We start from the raw sequence: 21,236 nt of genomic DNA, 5'->3' as shown, positions 1-21,236 counted from the left end.
AAGAATGTCTTTAAACAGTCATTGACATTGCAAAGTTGAAATATGCAAATGTCAGAAGTTTTTTTTTTTTTTAAGTCAAAATAAATTTCACTAATTTTGAAAATATTGATAATAAAGTTGTGATGAAGGATATGGTGAATGTTTGCAGGCAGTTACAGCAGCAGCAGGCAGAGCTGGAGGTTCATCAGAGGGATGGACTGACTGCATATGATCTTTCCCAGGTAACATTATCATAAGCCCTGTTTGCTTAGGCCAGTGTTTTTCAACCTTGTGGTCTTGACCCCATGTGGGGTCGCCTGGAATTTAAATGTATTATTATTGAATTATTTTGGAAATTTAAAACACAACACATCATCTTATACAACTGCATTCTATACTTTCACTTTCTCAAATGTACATGTAGTTCAAATAAAATGCAGTATAAAAAATGTCTCTGGGGTCATTAAGAAATTGTCATATTGAAATGGGACACGTTCCAAAAAAGGTTGGGAACCACCGTCTTAGGTGTTAAATTCAGAGGTGTAAAGAGTCCTGATATTCTACTGATAAGTACAAGTAAGTCATACATAAAATACTTACCGGAAAGTACATTAAATAGCTAAATTAAATAGTACTTGAAGTAAAAGTTACTAGTTACTTAAACCCCCCCATGTTTATTTCTGGTAATAAATCTTGCCACGGTTCCCTTGCATACAGTAAACATCTCATGTGTAAACTTAAAAAGGAAGAGACCAAGTCTTACACAATTTGAACTTAATTTATGTTCCACAAAAGCATCTGTATAAAAAAAATTTTTTTTCAAAATGTACAATTTTTTTTTAAATAAAATAACACTAATAAATTAAATTAAATTTTAAAACAAAAATAATAATTCACTCAGTAAAGGCTGGGTGTATAAATGTAACTAATTACTTTACTTCTTTTAAAACATACTTAAGTACAAGTAAATCTACTGATTTAGAAATATACTCAAAAAAGTACAAGTACCCATAAAAGCAGCTCGATTACAGTAACGTTATTCTCAACTTTTCCCCAAAATGAAGTTGTAGTTTTTACTTTAAGTTCACTTGTTACATGTCAATTTTACACATATGTGAGTTGTTGAGTGTGGCGTGTGTTTACCTACGTTCCACAGGTACCAGTGGCCAGTGTGAGCAGTGGAGTACATGAAGCAGGAAAGAGCATTGATAAGACAGAAGCCCTGTTCTCCCAGGAGAGAGACCCACGCTTTGCAGAGATGTACAGTGGCATCTCTGCCTGTAAGTGTCTTATACACACACACACACACACACACACACACAGAGGCCCTCATTTTTTAACCATACGTGAAAATGGGTACAAATTTGAGTTCATATTCGGTCGTACAACAGGTCATTAAACATTTGTATCTGACCAATCCCAGCGTGCAAATGATTGGGTGTTGATAAAAGCAGTGGCTGAATTCAATCGTCATTAACATGTTACGCCCTTAAATCATCCTGGTTCGGAGGCCCCGCCCACTGAGATCAAACAAACACTATCAAGAAATTAAAGGAAATCCTTACATCTGAGGTGGAGCCAAACATAGATGTGCTTTTTGACAGTGTGAAACTGGACTTGTTTTCTGTGCGTGTCCCTGTCAGCCACCGTATAAAGGCCCTCATAGGTGACGTCTGCCCCCCTGTGTGCACTGCATACAACTTCACAGCAGAGATCCTGGAGAGACACACGGAAATTTGTTGTTTATGTATATACAGACTCAGTTGTCTGCACGCTTTAGGCAATAAAATAACACATTCACCAATGCAATTTTGTGCAAGACAAGTTAAAATACTGCACACTGCTGAGCCTATGCGCTCCTGCCCAGTAGCAGGGTTTATCAGTGCATTTATTGAAGGAAAACCAAAGAAAGTGCAGGTATTAGTAATGATATGGGCTTTTTTTTAATTAATTTTTTTTTGTTTTAATGATGCATTTTGATCTGTTCTAAATGTGTCAGCTTATGCTTAAATGACAGCTGAGGTTTGTGTAATATTTTATTTTCAGACTCACTCACATTTTGCTGCTGAACCACAAATCCACTCCCTCAGATTATCCTACACGAGTTCACAATTGATAAATATTGAAGCTTTTGTGGATAAGGTCTAACTCACGTCATACGCACAGATGTGAACGTAAGAACGGATGATAAATGAGGGCCAGAGTTACCAGTGTGCATGAAATGTATTTGTTTATTGTTTGCAGCAGGTGATAAGAAGATGATGGTGCCCTCTTCTACAGCTGGAGGACAGCAGCTCTACTCTGAGAGCTCTCCCTTCCAACAGGGACACTCTGGGAAAAGCTTCAGGTACATGAGAGTCACACGTGGTGATGTCAGTGAGGGTGAACTCACTGTTCTTCTCACAACGTTTGATCTCCGTCTGCGTTGATAGTTCATCTGTGATTCACGTCCCTGGTGTGAACGACATCCAACAAGCAGGCTCATCCAATCAGAATCTAGCTCAGATCTCCAGGCAGCTGAATCCAGGCCAGGTGTCGTGGTCGGGCACCCGACCGCCCTTCTCTGGCCAGGTAACACTTTAGTTTTCCCTTCTAATCATCCTCTATTACAGGGGTGTCAAACTCATTTTAGTTCAAAGGCCACATACGACTCAGTTGGAAATCAAGTGGGCTGGACCAAAAAATATATATGTTTTTGTGAAGGAAAAAGTACAAATTGAAACAAAATCCTGAATGTTGAGCAACTGGTCAAAATTGCTTGACTTTGCAACTGATTTTCTGGAATTTTGTTGGATAACTGGCGGGAATTTTTGAAATTAATTGCGATTTAATATTACTGTAAATAATGTAGTACTGAAACCTCCATCGTATTTGAGCTACCAGTTAATTTACAAAAAGTTCTGTTTTTGCTGTATTTTTTTACTTCAAACAAAATCTTCCTGTGGCCCGCACTAGATGCTCTGGCGGGCCGAACTAGAACCGCGGGCCTTGAGTTTGACAAATGTGCTTTATTAGCTCTGCTTTATTAAACTTAAGTTAGGAAGAGCTCAGTGTTAATATGTTGTCCTTTCATTTATTCATTTTTTCAGGAATGTTACTTTGAAATTTACTTTGATCTCCTGACATATTTCTACTGATCGCTTTGATGTGTCCTGATGATTGCTTCATGAAAGAGATAAGTAGATACTCTGATGCTTTCCTTAGAAAACAACTCATAAGGACACATCAAAGCGATCAGTGGATGCCTCTGTGGAAGACTGACAGTTGACAGTCGAAAAAATGTCAGGAGATCAAAGTAAATTTCCTGAAAAAAGTCATCTGAATAAATGAAACCTTAACATATTATTTCTATGATGTGTCATTGAAGACCTCGTCAGCAAAAACAATTATTGTGTTAACTTAATTCAGGATTTATTGTATGATGCAAGGACTAGCGCCACCATCAGGACAAACCTTTAAATTAGAATGAATTTATCTTGAGTATGAACCGTGCTACAATGTGTTCAGCACAAAATCAAAAAATCAACTATTGTTTTTTGAATCATAAACATTGAATGAGGTCAAAAAGGAAAATAGGAGGGTTCAACTATGATAACAACTTTCAGGTAATCCGAGGTAGTGCAAAAAAAATAAATGAAATCAATTAACCAACAACAATTAAAACAGTATTTTGAGGTAGTGCTGTGCAATAGTAGATAGCGGAGGTTTGCAAATGAGTTTTGTATTCGGATACCGCATTTTAGTATTGATATTGATATATTATACAGTCCTAGCAGGGACACAGTAGGTGTAGGTGGACAGTTCAATGTGTAAATGTGTTATTGTAGAGCTGTTTTTCAACAACCTCTACATGCACAACCAATAATCTATTCACAAGGAATATGTTCTGTAACACTGATTCTGTAGCACAGCAGGGGTCACCAACATGGTGCTCGAGGGCACCAGGTAGCCCACATGGACCATGTGAGAGGCCCTCAGGAGCTCTAGTCAGCAATGAGATCCATCTCAAATCTGATTTACTTTTCAGGATTCAAACTCACAAAGATAAATACAAATGTAGATAGTACTCAGTGAAGTTAAATACTGCTGATCAACTTTTAGTATTAGATTAACCATCTTTAAATGTTTATTTTAACTGAAACTTTGTGACAAAGGTTTTTAAGTGTTGCAGATCTGGTGTTTGGTCCGTAGTATTTTATACATAATATAATATGTATAAGACATCTTTTCTATAAAATTGAATGAAAGTTAAAGAATTACTTAAATAAGGAGAAATAAAATGTTTCATGTTGAAACCTTAACATTTCCTACCGTTTTAATTTACTACTATCCTGACTTATTATTTTACCCTTTAATTAAAGTGAAACCGTGAAAATGTAGTATTTAAGAAGTGATTTTCTAACTGGTAGCTCTTTGGACTATACAGTATCTATGAAGTAGCTCACAGGTTCTGAAAGGTTGGTGAGGCCTGCTGTAGTAGATGTTTAAGGTACCTTCACTAAGTTACAGAGATCTACAGTATGTGCCTTTGAAACAGTTCTAAACAATAATAATAGCGCTTTCTTCAAGGAGACTCAAAGTGCGTTACAGAAACCATTGTTCATTCACACCATGCACTCACACAGTCATACCAGTGGTGGTAAGCTCCAATGTAGCCACAGCTGCCCTAGGGCAGACTGACAGAGGCGTGGCTACAATTTCGCGCCTACGGTCCCTCTGACCACCACCAAGATTCATGCACAATTCATACTCACTCATACAAGGCAATGTGGGTAAAGTGCCTTGGCCAAGGACACAATGACAATGACTCGGTTAGAGCGCGATTTGAACGCCCAACCCTTCGGTTACTGGACAACCCACTCTACCACTGAGCCCTAACTTTGAATGTTGACTTTTTGTTAAAATTTGCTTTTTCCAGCACTTTTAATTCAGTTTCATAAGAATTAAAAAATAACTTGTATTTTTTAAATTGTACAGTTTAATGTCTCTATAACAAGTGTGTGTGTGTTTTCCAGTCCACTAAAGCCCAGTCCAGTCCGTTCGGTATCGGCTCTGGCCACACCTACCAGACTGACCCCGCCTCCTACAGCCCCCTGTCATCCCCCGCCACTTCATCCCCCAGTGGTAACGCCTACTCAGGACTGACCAACCGCAGCACAGCTTTTGGTGAGTCCTCATCACATCATCATCTTTATCTTCTTTTACCGATCTCTCCATTCCAATGCAAACCATCAAAGAGGAAGAAGATAAAGGGGCAACAGGAAAAGGGGGAACTTTCAAAGGCCCACATTTATCAACCTCATGTGAAAACGGGTGCAAATTTGACAAGTTTTATAAAACATTCATATCCGACCAATCCTAGCTTACAAATGATCAGAGGTGTAAAGAGTACTGATATATCCTACTCAAGTAGAAGTACTATTTATTTATTTATTTATTTATTTATTTATTTATTTTTCTTACCACACATCTCTTGCATACAGTAAACATCTCATCTTCAAAAGGAAGAGACACAATCTTGAACAATTGGAACTGAATTTATTTTGCACAAAGACGTATAAAAGACAAATAAAAGGTTTGTCAAAATGTACATTTCTGTTTAAATGAAATCACACCAATGAATTCAATTAAAATTAAGAAAAAAATTCTAAAACAGTGCCCTTGCCAAATGTGCCATGTACCTGAGTTCAGCAGTTTATGAAGAGACCATGAAACGGAAATAAACATCATCACAACAAATAATAATTTACTCTGTAACGGTTGGTTGTAGAAATGTAACAAATTACTTCTTTTAAAAACGTACTTAAGTACAATTAAAATTACTGATTTAGAAACAGACTCAAAAAAGTACAAGGACACATAAAAGCAACTCAATTACAGTAACGTGAGCACCTCTGCAAATAATCAGGTGTTGATAAATCCGGTAGGTGAATACGATTGTCATTAAAGTGTACCGGTAGTGAAAATGTATATTACAAAAAACATGTTTAATTTATTACAAATAAACAAAATATGTGCATCTTCTTATAAAGAAAACACGTTAAAAGGACTTTTTAGAATGATTTTATACCTTGGTGTATAATCTATGGAGTGGTGCCATTTTGGACAAGATAAGACACTCTTTCTTTCATCGGCGTGTCACTTTAAGTAATTGTTGCATTGTGGGAGATAGAGGCGTAACAGGTCTGTTTATATTGTGGGAAGTGTAGTTTTTCTGTTAGTTCTCGGCGCTCTGTCAGTGATAAAGTGCAGCATCCAGGTTGTATGTTAGGAGAGGATTAAATATCACCTCTCACCAACTACCTGCTTCTTGTGTCCCTGCACACACTAGCCTAACAGACAGAGCTGTTGTTACCAGCAGAAACGAGCCACAGCTGAGTAGTTAGGTGTTGGAAGTGCGACAACTGTGATGAAAGCTGCGTGAAAGGACATCTGTTCATGCACAAGAGGATGTGCCATAAAGACAAGATATCGGCTCAACATTTATCCACAAGGAAGTAAGAGGGAACAATCTGGTGGGGGGGGCGGCTAGTGCCACGACAGCCGCCCATAGTATCCCATGTATTCAGAAACATAGTAGTCCTCTGAACAAGTACGTTTACAAGCTGCATTGAGATTTTCTGTAAAGAATTTCTGTCAGGACCACATCTGAATTCAGACGTTTAGTTTAGCCCATTAGCTTAGCCCGCAAATCCCTCTTTTAGCAGCTCGGCTTGAAGCGCTCCTCGTGTATCACTGAATTTCGTCCAAACTGAAACGTTTTAAGTGTGTATCCTGTACCGATATTATGAAGCCAACATCTGGAGAACTCTGACTTAGTGTCGTTATTTGGCTTAAAGACACAAAAGAAATGTTTTTGTAAAGTTTTTATCTTGTTGTTTTAGCAACTATTGGCTTTAGACTCTGCCAATGTTCAGAAACTGTAAACCAACTGTAGGCCAAAAATTGCGACTCTCCATAGTTTATAGCCCAAGGTATGAAATCACTCTAATAATTCCATTTCAAGTGTTTTTTTTAACAAAAAGGTGCACATATTTTGTTTATTGGTAATATCTGGTTATCTCTAAAGGTGTTGATATCTCTGCTGTTGATGTAAGAGACTTAGCTCTATCTGATCATTTCTGTGTCTTTTTTGACCAAGAGACTGTAACATCTGTTCCCCCTAGTTATGTGTGTTTAAAGAAAAGGTACATAAATGAGAACACAAGTGCACAGTTTATGGAAGCCATAGCAATGACACCAACATTGAGTGCTGAGACAGTTGATGATCTTCTGGATGAGTATAATAGAAACGTCTGTAATGTCATAGATGTGGTGGCTCCAATCAAAACTAAGAGAAAACCAAACACACAGAAAACACCTTGGAGGAGGACTGAGATAATGCAGAATTTGAAATCTGACTGTAGAAGAGCTGAGCGTAAATGGAGATCAACAAAACTCCAAATTCATCTAGAACTGTACAAAATAAGTCTGCGAAAATTCAATGATGGCTTGTTCAAAGCAAGGCAGCAATACTTTTCTGAAATTATTGCCAAAAATGTCAACAACTCTCGCACGTTGTTTTCTGTAATTGAAAAGCTCACAACCCCCCCAGATCAGATAGCCCCTGAATTACTGTCAGCTGGAAAATGCAATGAATTTGCTGTATATTTCAATGAAAAAATACAATCAATAAGGTCAAACATCAGAACAAACCAGCAAAATCACAAAAAGCTTGAACAGCTTCAACCACTGAGGGATGAGTCAACTACAATGTTAGAGTTTATTACAGTGAACCCAAAAACAATAGAGGAGACTGTTCAGCAGCTGAATCCATCAATGTGTTGCCTTGACACAATACCCTCAAACTTCTTTAAAACTGTTGTAAAGTCAATTGTCACTGATTTGTGTCAGATAATTAACTGCTCATTCCAATCAGGCACCGTACCAAAATCCCTGAAAGTAGCTGCTGTGAAACCGCTGTTAAAAAAGAGAACACTGGATGCCTCTATACTGGCTAACTATAGACCAATCAGCAACCTTCCATTCATGGCCAAGATCATTGAGAAGGTGGTCTTCAACCAACTGAGTCAATTCTTAACATTCAACAAAATATTTGATAAATTTCAGTCAGGTTTTCGTTCTCATCACAGCACTGAAACTGCTCTTATCAAAGTGATCAATGACATAAGGTTGAACACTGATTCAGGAAAAGTATCTGTTCTCATTCTATTGGATCTAAGTGCTGCATTTGACACTGTAGATCATACAATTTTGTTGCACAGATTGCAAACATGGGTTGGACTAAATGGAAAAGTAATGCAATGGTTTAAGTCATACTTGGAGGAGCGAAGCTATTTTGTAAGCATTGGAAACTTTGAATCTGACAGATTACCAATGTCCTGTGGGGTTCCTCAGGGATCTGTTCTTGGACCGCTTCTGTTTAACCTTTACATGCTTCCTTTAGGACAAATTTTACAGAACTGTAAGGTTGATTATCAGAGCTATGCAGATGACACACAACTATATCTATCACTGAACCCAGATGACCATGGTCCCATTGAGGTGTTGTGTGACTGTTTAGAAAAAGTAAACTGCTGGATGAGTGAAAACTTCCTTCAACTAAACCATGACAAGACGGAGGTGATTGTCTTTGGTAACAAGGAAAAGAGGACTGCTGTCAGCAATTATCTTGAGTCTCGATCTTTAAAAGCTAAAGACCAAGTCAAAAACCTTGGTGTTCTGATTGACTCAGATCTTACATTCAGCAGTCAGATCAAATCTATCACAAAAACAGCCTTCTACCACCTAAAGAACATCTCCAGAGTGAAAGGTTTAATGGCTCAGAAAGACCAGGAGAAACTGGTCCATGCTTTTATCTCCAGCAGACTGGACTATTGTAATGGTCTTCTGACAGGAATCCCCCAAAAGAGCATCAAACAGCTACAGCTGGTTCAGAACGCTGCAGCTCGGGTCTTAACCAGAACAAAGAGGTCAGAGCACATTACTCCAGTTTTAAAGTCTTTACACTGGCTCCCAGTCAGCCTCAGAATAGACTTTAAAGTTCTGCTGCTGGTGTATAAATCTGTGAATGGGTTTGGTCCAGAATACATCAGTGACATGATAGTCAGGTATGAACCCAGCAGGTCTCTCAGATCTATGGACACAGATCAGATAGTGGAGCCCAGAGCTCACAGTAAACATGGTGATGCTGCTTTTAGTTGGTATGCTGCAAAGAAGTGGAACAAACTGCCAGCGGAGCTGAAGTCAGCATCCAATGTGAACATTTTTAAATCAAAGTTAAAGGCACTTTTTTTCTCTACTGCATATGATTGAGAGAGAGATTTTTTGTCATGTTGTTGATGTAATGATGATTTTACTGATGATTTTAAATGTTCTTATTGATTTAAATGTTCTTATTGATTTTAAACAATTGAATGTTTTATCATGTAAAGCACATTGAGTTGCCTTGAGTATGAAATGCGCTATATAAATAAATTTGCCTTGCCTTGCCTTGCCTTACATTAAACACATTTTTTTGTTATATAAATTTTCACTACAGGTACCCTTTATCATGTTATGGATGCCCTTAAATCTTTCTGGTTTGGAGGCCTCGCCCACATTCAAATGTTAAATTCTTCTCCAAATATGTTTAGATTTTCATGTGTGTGTGTGTGTGTGTGTGTGTGTGTGTGTGTGTGTGTGTGTGTGTGTGTGTGTGTGTGTGTCTGTGTCATCAGTGGGAAGCTTTCAGGATCTGTGAATAAGTCCAAACCAAAATAAGTCTGGTTCCTGATTTTGTTGTAGTTTGTAATTCATCTTAATTAGTTTCTAAATACGTATCAGGTGAGAATGTGTTTTGCGCCTGAACAAGAGCTAGATCATATATCGACTGTGTGTGTGTGTGTGTGTGTGTGTGTCAGACGTGTCGGGGGAGAGCAGTCAAACTGGGGCCCAGTTCCAGGGTCGTCCCAGTGAGGTGTGGTCCCAGTGGCAGAACCAGCATCACTCTCAGCAGACTGGGGAGCAGCACACACACCCCAACCCCAGCCAGACCGAGGTGTTCCAGGTGAGTAATGCTGACTCAGCACTTTCTCTGTCCCGACCAGGCATGTTCCCTCTGACCCCTCCCCCCCTCACTGCGTCTCTGCAGGACATGCTGCCCATGGCAGGGGACCCCACCCAGGGAACAGCCAACTACAACATCGAGGACTTCGCTGACCTCGGCATGTTTCCACCCTTCTCTGAGTAACTCCGCCCCCTCTTACAGCTGGACTGATGTTTGCTTTGAGCTCATGTTTCATCTCAGTTTTCTGTACAGCCAGATCACCAACACACACATAATGTCTGGGTGCACACACACACACACACACACACTCTATGAGCCCTACACTATGTGTCTGTGAACATACACAAATCGTTGGGTGCAAGGCGAAGAGTTTTGTCTTCAGTCGGATGGCAATGACATCAAAGGACACCAAAACAAGACTTTTTGATATTATGGTTGCCACGGCAACATCCACCAACCCTTCCCATGAGATCCATTGGTGACCATTCTCAGTGTTGAAAGTAGTGTTAAGACGATCCTTTTCCTGTTGATTTATGAAGACTTTGGTACTGAATATCCCGTATCAGAGTTCGTCCACACAACGAGCGCAGGACACCAGAGCTAAAGCTTTTGTTGACAACATGAACAAAGAACGTTTGGCCCTATGAATATTATCACGTGTGGCTCCTCCCCCTTTTGCTTCTCTGACAGCACAGTGTAAGGAAGAGATTCTGTGTAAGTCTGCAATCAGCTGCTCTGCACATGACTTCTCTCCAGCTCCTCTGAGGGCTCGGCTTTCTACTTACGACATGCACTGTTGAGCGCTCGCCGTGCACAACGTCCAACACCTTCATCTAAGCCTTTCAAATGTTTTGTTGTTTTAGGGATTTTCGTTTGAATCAGCTGAACCCTAGAAACGCCATTGTCTGTTTTCAGACCAGCTCAAGTCATTCCAGGACTCCAAACTATGCTCCTCGCACAATTTTACTTTAGCTGAACGAAAATCACAACATTCAAACATGTTCCAGGGATGGGGTCAATTACACTTACGTCTTCAATTATCCAAGTTCAATTACAATTCAAGATTACGTTGACCTGTGTTTTTTCCGGTTACAGTTAAAAATAATTTGCAAGCAGTGGTAACGGGCCCGTCGAGGCATGAGGCGACTCCTTCCTACCGGCCGCGTTCAAAGTGAAACTGCATTCCGTATGGCACGAGGTCTTGTTGCGGTGTGGGGCGTCTGTTTATCGTGAACGTCTGAGTGGTGCCGGTGAAATTGATAGTTTCATAAAATGTCCTCATGCTCTATAACAGAGGTCTTCAAAGTGTGGGGTGTGGGGGATCCCAGAGTTCTTCAGGGGAGGCGCGGCGTGCGAGAAAAAATAAACCAGAAGAAATTGTGGTAATTATTATCACAATAAGCAGAAGAAGAAAGTGTCTGTATGCTGACAACCTGTATCCAGGTATTTCTGTCTCTTTCTCTTCAGCTCAGCTGGTTACGGTGTTCCAACTTAATTAACAACATTTTAAAACCTCTTATTAACCAATGAGGAGATTAAATGCTTTTTAGCCATGCTTAAGAAGACAAGAGCTGATCACAGAGGAATTTGGTTTAGTTCATAGGAATTTAACTGTTGATCCAATTCTGGACCATTCAAAAATTGTTAGTAAGCTAATCAAGGCAATAATCATGTAAAATGGTGTTTCCTGCATGAAGCAGTGATATGAAATATTACTATTGACCAAGAACAAATGGGTAAAATATCTGTAAAGTTAGAGTGACGGACTAATTCGAGACCATAGGTTGCAGTGTAAGAAATGTCTGCCATAGAAAGCTGATTACGTTGAGACAGGTTTCAGCCTCCTCGGACCTTCCTATGATTTTTTATGAATTATGGAAATTTTTGGAAGAAAAAAAAGCATCTCATGCTCACAAATAGGTGACACTGTGTCTACAGTCAGTTATTTTTATTGGTATGTGTTAGTTGTCATAAAGTGATAATTTGTGTGAAGTTTCAGATCGATAAGACCATGTACAGCAAAGACATTACATATTTACTGTTTCTGTGGTTAAAATGGCGTTCTCGACCAGAGTTGAGGGCTTGCCACGCCCACACCGTGTGAGATATGGAAATGCTTTCAAGACCTATTGACTTCTCATCAGTCCTTGAGTGATTTAGTAAGTTTCAGGTGTCTGTGATGGTTCCTCTTAGAGCTAGAGGCTAAATCATCTGAACTCAATGTCGTGGGGTCCTTCCAAAAACACTCCAAAGAGTGGGCAAAACACAGGCGTAGTCAGAAGATTTTAGTGATCTTGAATTTATTTACAGCCGGCCTCCAAAGGTGTAGCACAGGAAAAAACAATGATGAGAAAATACTATTTACAATAGATACAATGAAACAAAAACAAACAAAAAAAACCAAGTTGAATAGAGTCCTTCTGTGACTCATCAGACCAACTCTGTCATCACCTGGTGTTACCTGCTCTGTAACCCAGAACCAACTCTCCCCACTAGGCCATAGCAGCCTGTATTTAAAGTTAAAGCCCCTCCTACTGGGCGTCATCAATCTCCTGATTTATTTTTCCCAAAGAATAGTTTCTTCTCAATAAACCATTCCACACATTGTCATCCCCATCATTAATTTATAGGTTTTTTAATTACCTATTTTAAATTCAATCAACCCCAAATAACACTTATTTTCCCCCAGGAATAATAAATATCTAAATTACCCACATCATGTGACCATTTAGTGGTATCAATAAACTATAAAAAAGGCGGAAGTAATGTGCTCCGTTTCCTCATCCCTACATGGGACGACTGCAGGTAAGAGCGCTTTGCATGTATGCAAATTAACCACTAGAGCTTCCAAGTGTGCACCCTTGGTTGCGCTATGACTGGGGAAGGAAGGAGAGGTTATGTTATTTAACTATCTGCACACAGAACCGCTGTCAGAAGGGAAAGGTTTGGAGGATGACGTGTCTGCTTTATAGCTGTCACTGTTCCGCGCTGCGTGTGTGTGTGTGTGTGTGTGTGCTGTTGCCGCGGTCAGTGACGGACCTGCTCCGTCACATCATCCCTCTCTTCCGGGAGGTTACCGATGTGCGGAAACCTTGACAGGTAGTCAGCCACCACATTCGTCTTTCCTGATCGGTGTCGGATGAGGAACTTGAACGGCTGAAGAGAAAGATACCATCGGGTCAGGCGACTGTTTTGATCTTTCATTGAGTTGATCCAGGTAAGGGCACGGTGATCTGTTTCCAGGTCAAACTCTCTTCCAAGCAGGTAGTATCGCAGGCTCTCCAATGCCCACTTGATGGCCAAGCCCTCCTTTTCCACAGTGGAATACCTGGTTTCTCGTGGCTGTAGTTTGCGACTCAGATACAGGATGGGACGCTCTTTACCAAGATCTCCTTGCGCCAAAACCGCTCCAAGGCCCACTGCTGATGCATCTACTTGAACCAGGAACTTTTGGTTAAAATCTGGACTTTTCAGGACAGGTGAGGAACACAGCAAGGTCTTCAACTTGGTGAAAGCCGTTTCACAGTCCTTAGACCAGGTCACCGGGTTTTTCTGATCTTTACTCGTGAGCGCTGTGAGTGGTGCAGCAATGGTTGCAAATTGTGGCACGAACCTCCTGTACCAGCCAACTAGCCCCAGGAAAGACCGTACCTCCTTCTTAGTCCGAGGTCGAGAGCACTTCTGGATAGCTTCAACCTTATCCACTTGTGGTCGCACCTCTCCTCGGCCTAGTAGGTAACCAAGGTAACGTGTTTCCTGACGTGCCCATTCACACTTAGAAGGATTAAGAGTCAGTCCAGCTTCCTTAATCTTTCCCAAGATCAGTGTCAGATGTTGAACATGATCCTCCCATGTGTTGCTGTAGATCACAACATCATCAAGGTACGCAGCACTGCAGTATCCACACTCCTGGAGAACCCGATCCATTAATCTCTGGAAGGTTGCTGGTGCCCCATGGAGACCAAATGGCATTACTGTAAATTGAAAAAGGCCAGCTGGTGTCCTAAATGCCGTATAGGGTCGGCTTGACTTCTCCAGAGGAACCTGCCAGTAGCCTTTACACAAGTCCAATGTAGTGATGTATTTTGCTGCCCCAATCTTCTCCAGGAGGTCATCAATTCTTGGCATTGGGTAGGCGTCAAACTCTGAGATTGAGTTCAGCTTCCTAAAATCAATGCATATGCGAAGAGACCCATCCTTCTTAAAAACAATTACTACTGGGCTGCACCATTCAGCGTTTGTCTGCTCAATCACACCCAGCTTCAGCATCTCCTCCACCTCTTGTTGCAGCTTTGCCACTAGATGTTGTGGTACACGGTAGGGTCGTTGGCGGATCGGTTGGCCCTCCTTCAGGCGGATGACATGCTCAACCACTGTTGTTTTTCCAGGGCTGGCCGAAAACAGTGATGAAGTCTGCTTGAAGACTTGGAGAAGCTGGTCAGCTTGTACTGGAGTCAGATGAGCCAGAATTGGAGAAACAGGCGGTTCAGGAGATAACAGCCCAACATCCTCTTCGTCTTCCAGGTTTACTTCCCTCACCAGCATAGCCATCCCAGGGGACTGGTCTGGTCGTTCTTTCCACTCTTTTAGAAGGTTTACGTGGTATATCTGTTTTTGTCTTTTTTTTTCTGGTTGGTGGACCTCATAGGTGACCGGACCCATCTTCCGTGTAATGGTATAGGGGCCTTGCCATTTTGCCAGGAGTTTGCTGGTTGAGGAAGGGAGGAGTAGCAGTACCCTCTGTCCTGGCTGGAACTCTCGATGGCGAGCCTGTTGGTCATACCAAGTCTTCTGGCTTTTCTGAGCTTCACGCAGGTTGACCTCTGCCTCCTCTAGATACTTTGCAAGCCGCTCTCGCATCTCCAACACATACTGGACCACTCCTTTGTCGCTGGTCGTGGTTGAAGGGGCTTCCCACCCTTTACGGAGAAGATCAAGGGGTCCCTGAACATCCCAGCCGTACAACAACTCAAACGGTGAAAAACCTGTTGATGCTTGAGGAACCTCCCGGTAAGCGAAAAGCAGGAAGGGCAGCCAGCGATCCCAGTCCCTCCCTGTATCGTCTACAAACTTCTGGAGCATCCTCTTCAGCGTCTGGTTGAATCGTTCAACCAGACCATCAGTCTGAGGGTGATACGGGGTGGTTTTGAGTCCGGTGATGCCCAGTTGGTTGTAGAGGAGCTGCATCAGCCTGGAGGTGAAGTTTGTGCCTTGGTCGGTTAGGATCTGGTCCGGTATTCCCACCCTGGAGAAGAGTTGAACCAAGGCACGCACCACAGCTGGAGCGGTGATGGAGCGGAGGGGAAATGCCTCTGGAAATCTTGTGGCATAGTCACATACGACCAAGATGTATTGATGACCACTGCTGCTTTTCACGAGTGGGCCCACAATGTCCATGGCGATTCTGCGAAATGGCGTAGAGATAACTGGCAGGGGCTGCAGAAACGCCCGGTCAGACCTGCGGGCAGCAGAAGTTTTCTGACATGTGGGGCATGTAGTGCAGTATTTCTGAATATCAGAGTACATTGAGGGCCAATAAAACCGTGAACTAACCCGGATATACGTTTTGTGGCGACCTAAATGTCCTGCCCATGGGAGTGTGTGTCCGAGATGCATGACAAGGTCTCTACACTTTGCTGGGATCACAAGCCGTTTAGCTTCAACCGAAACACAGTAAAGCACATCATTCTCAATCATAAATATATCTTTTCCCACACAATCTCTGATATTCTCTTCAGTCACTTTAGCAAACAAAGGTCTCAATGTTGCATCACACTTTTGCAACTCAGAAATATTTTCAGGTACATCCCACATTTTCTCACCCAACAAATCCTGTCTGACCGGTGGAGATACCATTAGTTGTTTTTCAAAGCGCCGTTGGCGGCGTGATTTCCTTGGCCCCTTAGTGCCACCGTCACACAGACTACTGTCGAGGTCTGGGAGTGGTTGGACACCAGTTTTTGTTTGGGCTCTGGTACTAACAGGGCATGAAACATTTACATTTGTATCCAATACTCTGGGATTTTCCACAACCGTATCAGTCTTTCTGTCATTGTCATGTAGCAAATCTAAAAGCACTGGTAAGTCACACCCCAAAATGACATCAACAGGTAAATGTTCAACTACCCCCACTGTCATAAGATAGGGTTGTTCATCAATGGAAATGGTAAGATCACTTTTTGGATAAAAATGCTTGTCACCATGTACACACGAAATGTCTACGGTTCTGCTGTAGTCCATACTACCTACTGGTACCAGGCTTTGTTTAACCAGGGACATAAAACTACCAGTATCCAATAATGCTGTTACCAGCTGTCCATTGACCATCACAGTTTTAAGTTTAGTCTTCACAGCCATGTCCCCGCTAGAACTTACTTCAAGTCGGGGTGCATAGCAAGCGCCTGTGACTTTAGCTTTGCGTATGGGGCACACAGAAGCTTTGTGTCCTGGCTGCTGGCAGTAAAAACAAACAAGGTTCTTACCCAGTCCACGTTGGTTTGGGACAGATTTGACATCACCTGAAGGTTCATGGCTGCTTTTCCCCCAACATGGCCCCGTTTGAGGTCGCTGGAAGGATGCCCGTTGAGGTGTACCGATGTTGCGTGGAGTGGAGATACCCTTCCTCGCGTTCTGGTACTGTAGAGCCAGCCTGGCTGCAGGAAGACCCTCCACTGGCTCGTGCTCCTTTACCCAGGTCCTCACCTCCACTGGAAGCATCCGAAGAAGCTGCTCCAAGATGATAGTCTCGCCGATTTCCTCCTTGGAATGCTGTTCCGGCCTGACCCAACGTCTGTAGAGCCCCTTTAGGCGATGGTAGGTCTCGGTTGGATTCTCACCAGGCGGGATATTCGTGGATCTAAACTGCTGACGGTATGTTTCTGGTGAGATGTCAAACTTCGTCAACAGGGCTGTTCTCAGGTCTGGGTAGCAGTGGGCTCTCTCTTCGTCCATTGCAGTGTAGGCCTCCAGTGCCTTCCCGGTCAACAATGGAACAAGTCGGCAGGCCCATTCACATTCAGGCCACTTCCAAGTCTTAGCAATGCGCTCAAAGCGCAGCAAAAAGTTTTCAATGTCCTCACCCATCTGATACTGCGGAATTTTAGGGTCTTGATAATACCTCCATTCCGAATTTGGCTGCTGAGGTCCGCTGCTGGAACCCTGCAACTGAAAGGTAACAGTCTCTGCAGCCTCAGATGGGGACCTCTGATGTTGGTGTGCCGGTGTTGGCAGGTCTAGCCTTGGGCTGCTTGCCGTCACAGTGCTAGGAGTGGCAGCAGGTGTAGGCCGGTTTGGAAGAGAAACCCTTAGGCCCCGTAGCTCTGCAATCAGGCCCTCTTCTCTCCTCTGCTGTGCAGCCATAAAGTCTCTCATCATGGTAAGCAGTTCACCTCCTCCTGTGCTGCTTGCTGTTTCTGGGACATTGGCCCCTGCTGAGGCTGATCCCGGTCTGGGCTCATTCGCTTCCTCTTCTGCTGCCGACATTACCTCCCAAGCTGGATCAGTCCATTCAGATTCCTCGTCCAGCTGCTGTGAACGTAGTCCTGTGCGTGCTCTTTTGGACCGGATAATCTTCTTGCGACTAGCCATCCCACTTCTGACACCATTTGTCGTGGGGTCCTTCCAAAAACACTCCAAAGAGTGGGCAAAACACAGGCGTAGTCAGAAGATTTTAGTGATCTTGAATTTATTTACAGCCGGCCTCCAAAGGTGTAGCACAGGAAAAAACAATGATGAGAAAATACTATTTACAATAGATACAATGAAACAAAAACAAACAAAAAAAACCAAGTTGAATAGAGTCCTTCTGTGACTCATCAGACCAACTCTGTCATCACCTGGTGTTACCTGCTCTGTAACCCAGAACCAACTCTCCCCACTAGGCCATAGCAGCCTGTATTTAAAGTTAAAGCCCCTCCTACTGGGCGTCATCAATCTCCTGATTTATTTTTCCCAAAGAATAGTTTCTTCTCAATAAACCATTCCACACATTGTCATCCCCATCATTAATTTATAGGTTTTTTAATTACCTATTTTAAATTCAATCAACCCCAAATAACACTTATTTTCCCCCAGGAATAATAAATATCTAAATTACCCACATCATGTGACCATTTAGTGGTATCAATAAACTATAAAAAAGGCGGAAGTAATGTGCTCCGTTTCCTCATCCCTACATGGGACGACTGCAGGTAAGAGCGCTTTGCATGTATGCAAATTAACCACTAGAGCTTCCAAGTGTGCACCCTTGGTTGCGCTATGACTGGGGAAGGAAGGAGAGGTTATGTTATTTAACTATCTGCACACAGAACCGCTGTCAGAAGGGAAAGGTTTGGAGGATGACGTGTCTGCTTTATAGCTGTCACTGTTCCGCGCTGCGTGTGTGTGTGTGTGTGTGTGTGCTGTTGCCGCGGTCAGTGACGGACCTGCTCCGTCACACTCAATTACAATGTAATTACATTAACAGTAGCAACATGTTTTTTCAATTACGATTAAAATTACAAGTATGTCATAATAATTAATTACCAATTACACGATTACAATTGTAATTGACCTCAACCCTGATATGAACTACTGACTCCTTCTGACCAAATGATGTGTTCGGCCTCATAAACAGAGTAAAGCCAGATATGTGGATAGAGATCAGGCTGTGTAAAGGTGCGTTCACACCTAACGTGACTGAAGCGACTAAATTATATTCAAACTCAATGTAAATGACGCAATCTCAAGTGACCTCCCTTTAAGCTACCCGAGTTGGGCGATTCCCACAACTAGGTCCTGCGCGACCTAGTCGCACATAGTTGAAAAATTGTAACTTTTTAAGTAACTTCAAGCGACACCTCCCTGGACGGTCACTATCTGTAGAGCCGAGGCTCTATAACAGAGGTACAGCAGGGCTGTACACTTCCTCAACTTACCGGGGCAAAATTCAAGCGGTTAACTTCTTGGATAAGCCTACATTCTGGGTGAACTCATCCTTTAGTAACTTCTTAAGTTGATCATTTAAACCATAAAAGCGTAGCTGTCTGTAAGTGCTGTAAACGGACAGCCGGAGGAGAAGTGATCAGCCCTCTCGGTGCAGCAGCCCCCTCTCTCCCCTGTCATCGCCTCCGCAGACACACACTGTTCCCTGGTCATCACGTCACTGGAGCGATGAAGTGATGGAGTGACCAAAAAGCACCACTATGTTCAAGTGACTCCTCATGGGCGATTGAAGTGACTGGAGTCGCGTTCTGTGTGAACGCACCATAAAGCTGTCATACTTCACACACTGATGTCATGGTGCCACAGAGGAACGGTTCTCAGTGCCAAACATTGGAGCACAACATGATCCATTAACCCTCCTATTATCCTTTGGGTCAATTTGACCCTATTTAATGTTTATCATTCAAAAATAATAGTTGACTTTATTTATTTTTTTGCTTCATATTTCATAACTTTTCCTTATGCGATGGGTACAATTGATTAAGCACAAAATTATCATTAGGATTTTCTTTCAAAGTGCTGAACTAATGTTGCACACATTGGTGTTCCTCTGGGGTCAATTTGATCCCCAGCTGTTTTAGCTGTGTACAACCTGTCTGTGTGTCAGCTCTTTCACAGTAAAAGTAACGTAGAGGAGGATGTCTGACTTTATTGTGAATAACCTCCACTATGTTTGAAAAACAAGTAAATAAATATGTTTATGAAATATAGTTCATTCCAGGGTCAGGGTCAATTATATTTTTCAGTTACAATTACGTTTTCAATTATCCATGTTTAATTACAAATCAATTACAATCACAGTGAGCAGCATTTTTTCCAATTACAATATTTTTTTTGTCCTCAGAATGTCAATTACAATTATGTTTTGAACTACTAAAGTTCATTTACAGTTTTTGTGTCAGTATACTAATAGATTTAAATTTTTTGTAAATGGTAAAATATGGGAAAGCTTGATAATAATTGTTCACTATATATGTGTAGAATTGTAATATGGTTCCTATAGTTTTGTGTTAAATTATTATTGACAATTTTTATAGAAATTTCATGACAATTACAATTACTAAGTCAATTATCTAAACTCAATAAAAATTGAACTACGAGTTTGACAGCAACAGATTTTCAAAATTACAATTACAATTTTAATTCTAGCATAATTGTAATTTTAATTATAATTGACCCCAACCCTGGTTCATTCTGTGAGGGTCATGAATGTGCACCCCAAATTAGGCAATATTTGGATGAAAGATTTTTAAGATAAATGAATTCTAATTTAAAATCTTTTCCTGATGGTGGCGCTAGAGAAGAGGTCCAGGTTCATTATCAAGGGGTTATTTATGTATTCAACAAATAAATAAAGTGCCTGGTCAAAAATCGTTCTCTGGAGGCAGATTGACCCCAAGAATAAAATGTGTTAGTAATATTTGAGGGTAATAGGAGGGTTTAACAAAGGAACTTCCTCACAAAGTGCACACAACCCACAGATCCGTCCTGACATCCAACAGAACCCAAACAATGGATCAGATCAGATCCACAGAGAACTTCCTGCTTCAACAGCCCTCCGTCGAAACGCAACAAGTATCCTGTACGTCATAACGCTCTGAGCTACAGATTTTATTCTGTGTATAAATAAAGCAACAGTGGCTGAACAGCCAATCACAGCAGCCTGCATTAAGAGGAGGAACTGCCATAGTGTAACCATGTGTGGTGTTCTGCTCTACTTAACTGTGAATTTTTAATCTGTTCAGTGATCAACGGTCTGATTAATCCTTTTAACGCGAGGGAGCTTTCACACTATTAGCGTCTGTTTGCTAAAGACCTGCAGTGAATGGGTTTTTGTAAATAAGGTGATTTTTATGTTGACTCGTGTTACTTTCACACAGTACATCTCTGTGTAGGTTCTAATGCTATTGTGCGTTGTGTGAGTGTATATTTAAATGTTGGTATTTAGTTAGTCTGGTAATTGTACATTTAGTTCTTTGCCTGTATAAAATGTTTAGATGTGATCCATTATTATTTTTGTGTAACCAGTTGTGCTTGTGACAATAAATTCCTATTGGTTGCATTGCTTCCATTCAGAGCTCCCTCACTTTTCTCAAGTCAGCATCCAGATCAATAAATACCATACGATAAATAAATCATCAATAAATGCTACACAATAAATCATCAATAAATGCTACACAATAAATCATCAATAAATGCTACACAATAAATCATCAATAAATACCAC

At 41.5% G+C, this 21,236-nt stretch overlaps 1 protein-coding gene across 5 annotated transcripts in view; it reads left to right on the top strand.

Moving 5' to 3' along the window:
• The window catches only part of arnt2 (aryl-hydrocarbon receptor nuclear translocator 2), a 102,098-nt gene extending 83,358 nt beyond the window's left edge, over positions 1–18,740 (top strand). For 3 of the 5 annotated variants that reach the window (XM_028473675.1, XM_028473655.1, XM_028473690.1), the window contains 7 exons: positions 149–221; positions 1,136–1,259; positions 2,224–2,326; positions 2,412–2,550; positions 4,995–5,145; positions 9,882–10,027; positions 10,112–18,740. In XM_028473675.1, coding sequence (XP_028329476.1) covers positions 149–221; positions 1,136–1,259; positions 2,224–2,326; positions 2,412–2,550; positions 4,995–5,145; positions 9,882–10,027; positions 10,112–10,210 — 835 coding nt within the window. In that variant the 3' untranslated portion in view covers positions 10,211–18,740. The remainder of the gene's footprint in view (positions 1–148; positions 222–1,135; positions 1,260–2,223; positions 2,327–2,411; positions 2,551–4,994; positions 5,146–9,881; positions 10,028–10,111) is intronic. The other 2 variants (XM_028473684.1, XM_028473664.1) reach the window with 1 other exon arrangement.
• Positions 18,741–21,236: the final 2,496 nt, after the last annotated feature.

The sequence above is a fragment of the Gouania willdenowi genome, chromosome 3 (genome assembly GCF_900634775.1).
Source record: "Gouania willdenowi chromosome 3, fGouWil2.1, whole genome shotgun sequence".
NCBI lineage: Eukaryota > Metazoa > Chordata > Actinopteri > Blenniiformes > Gobiesocidae > Gouania > Gouania willdenowi.
This window is presented reverse-complemented; position numbering and strand designations above follow the sequence as displayed.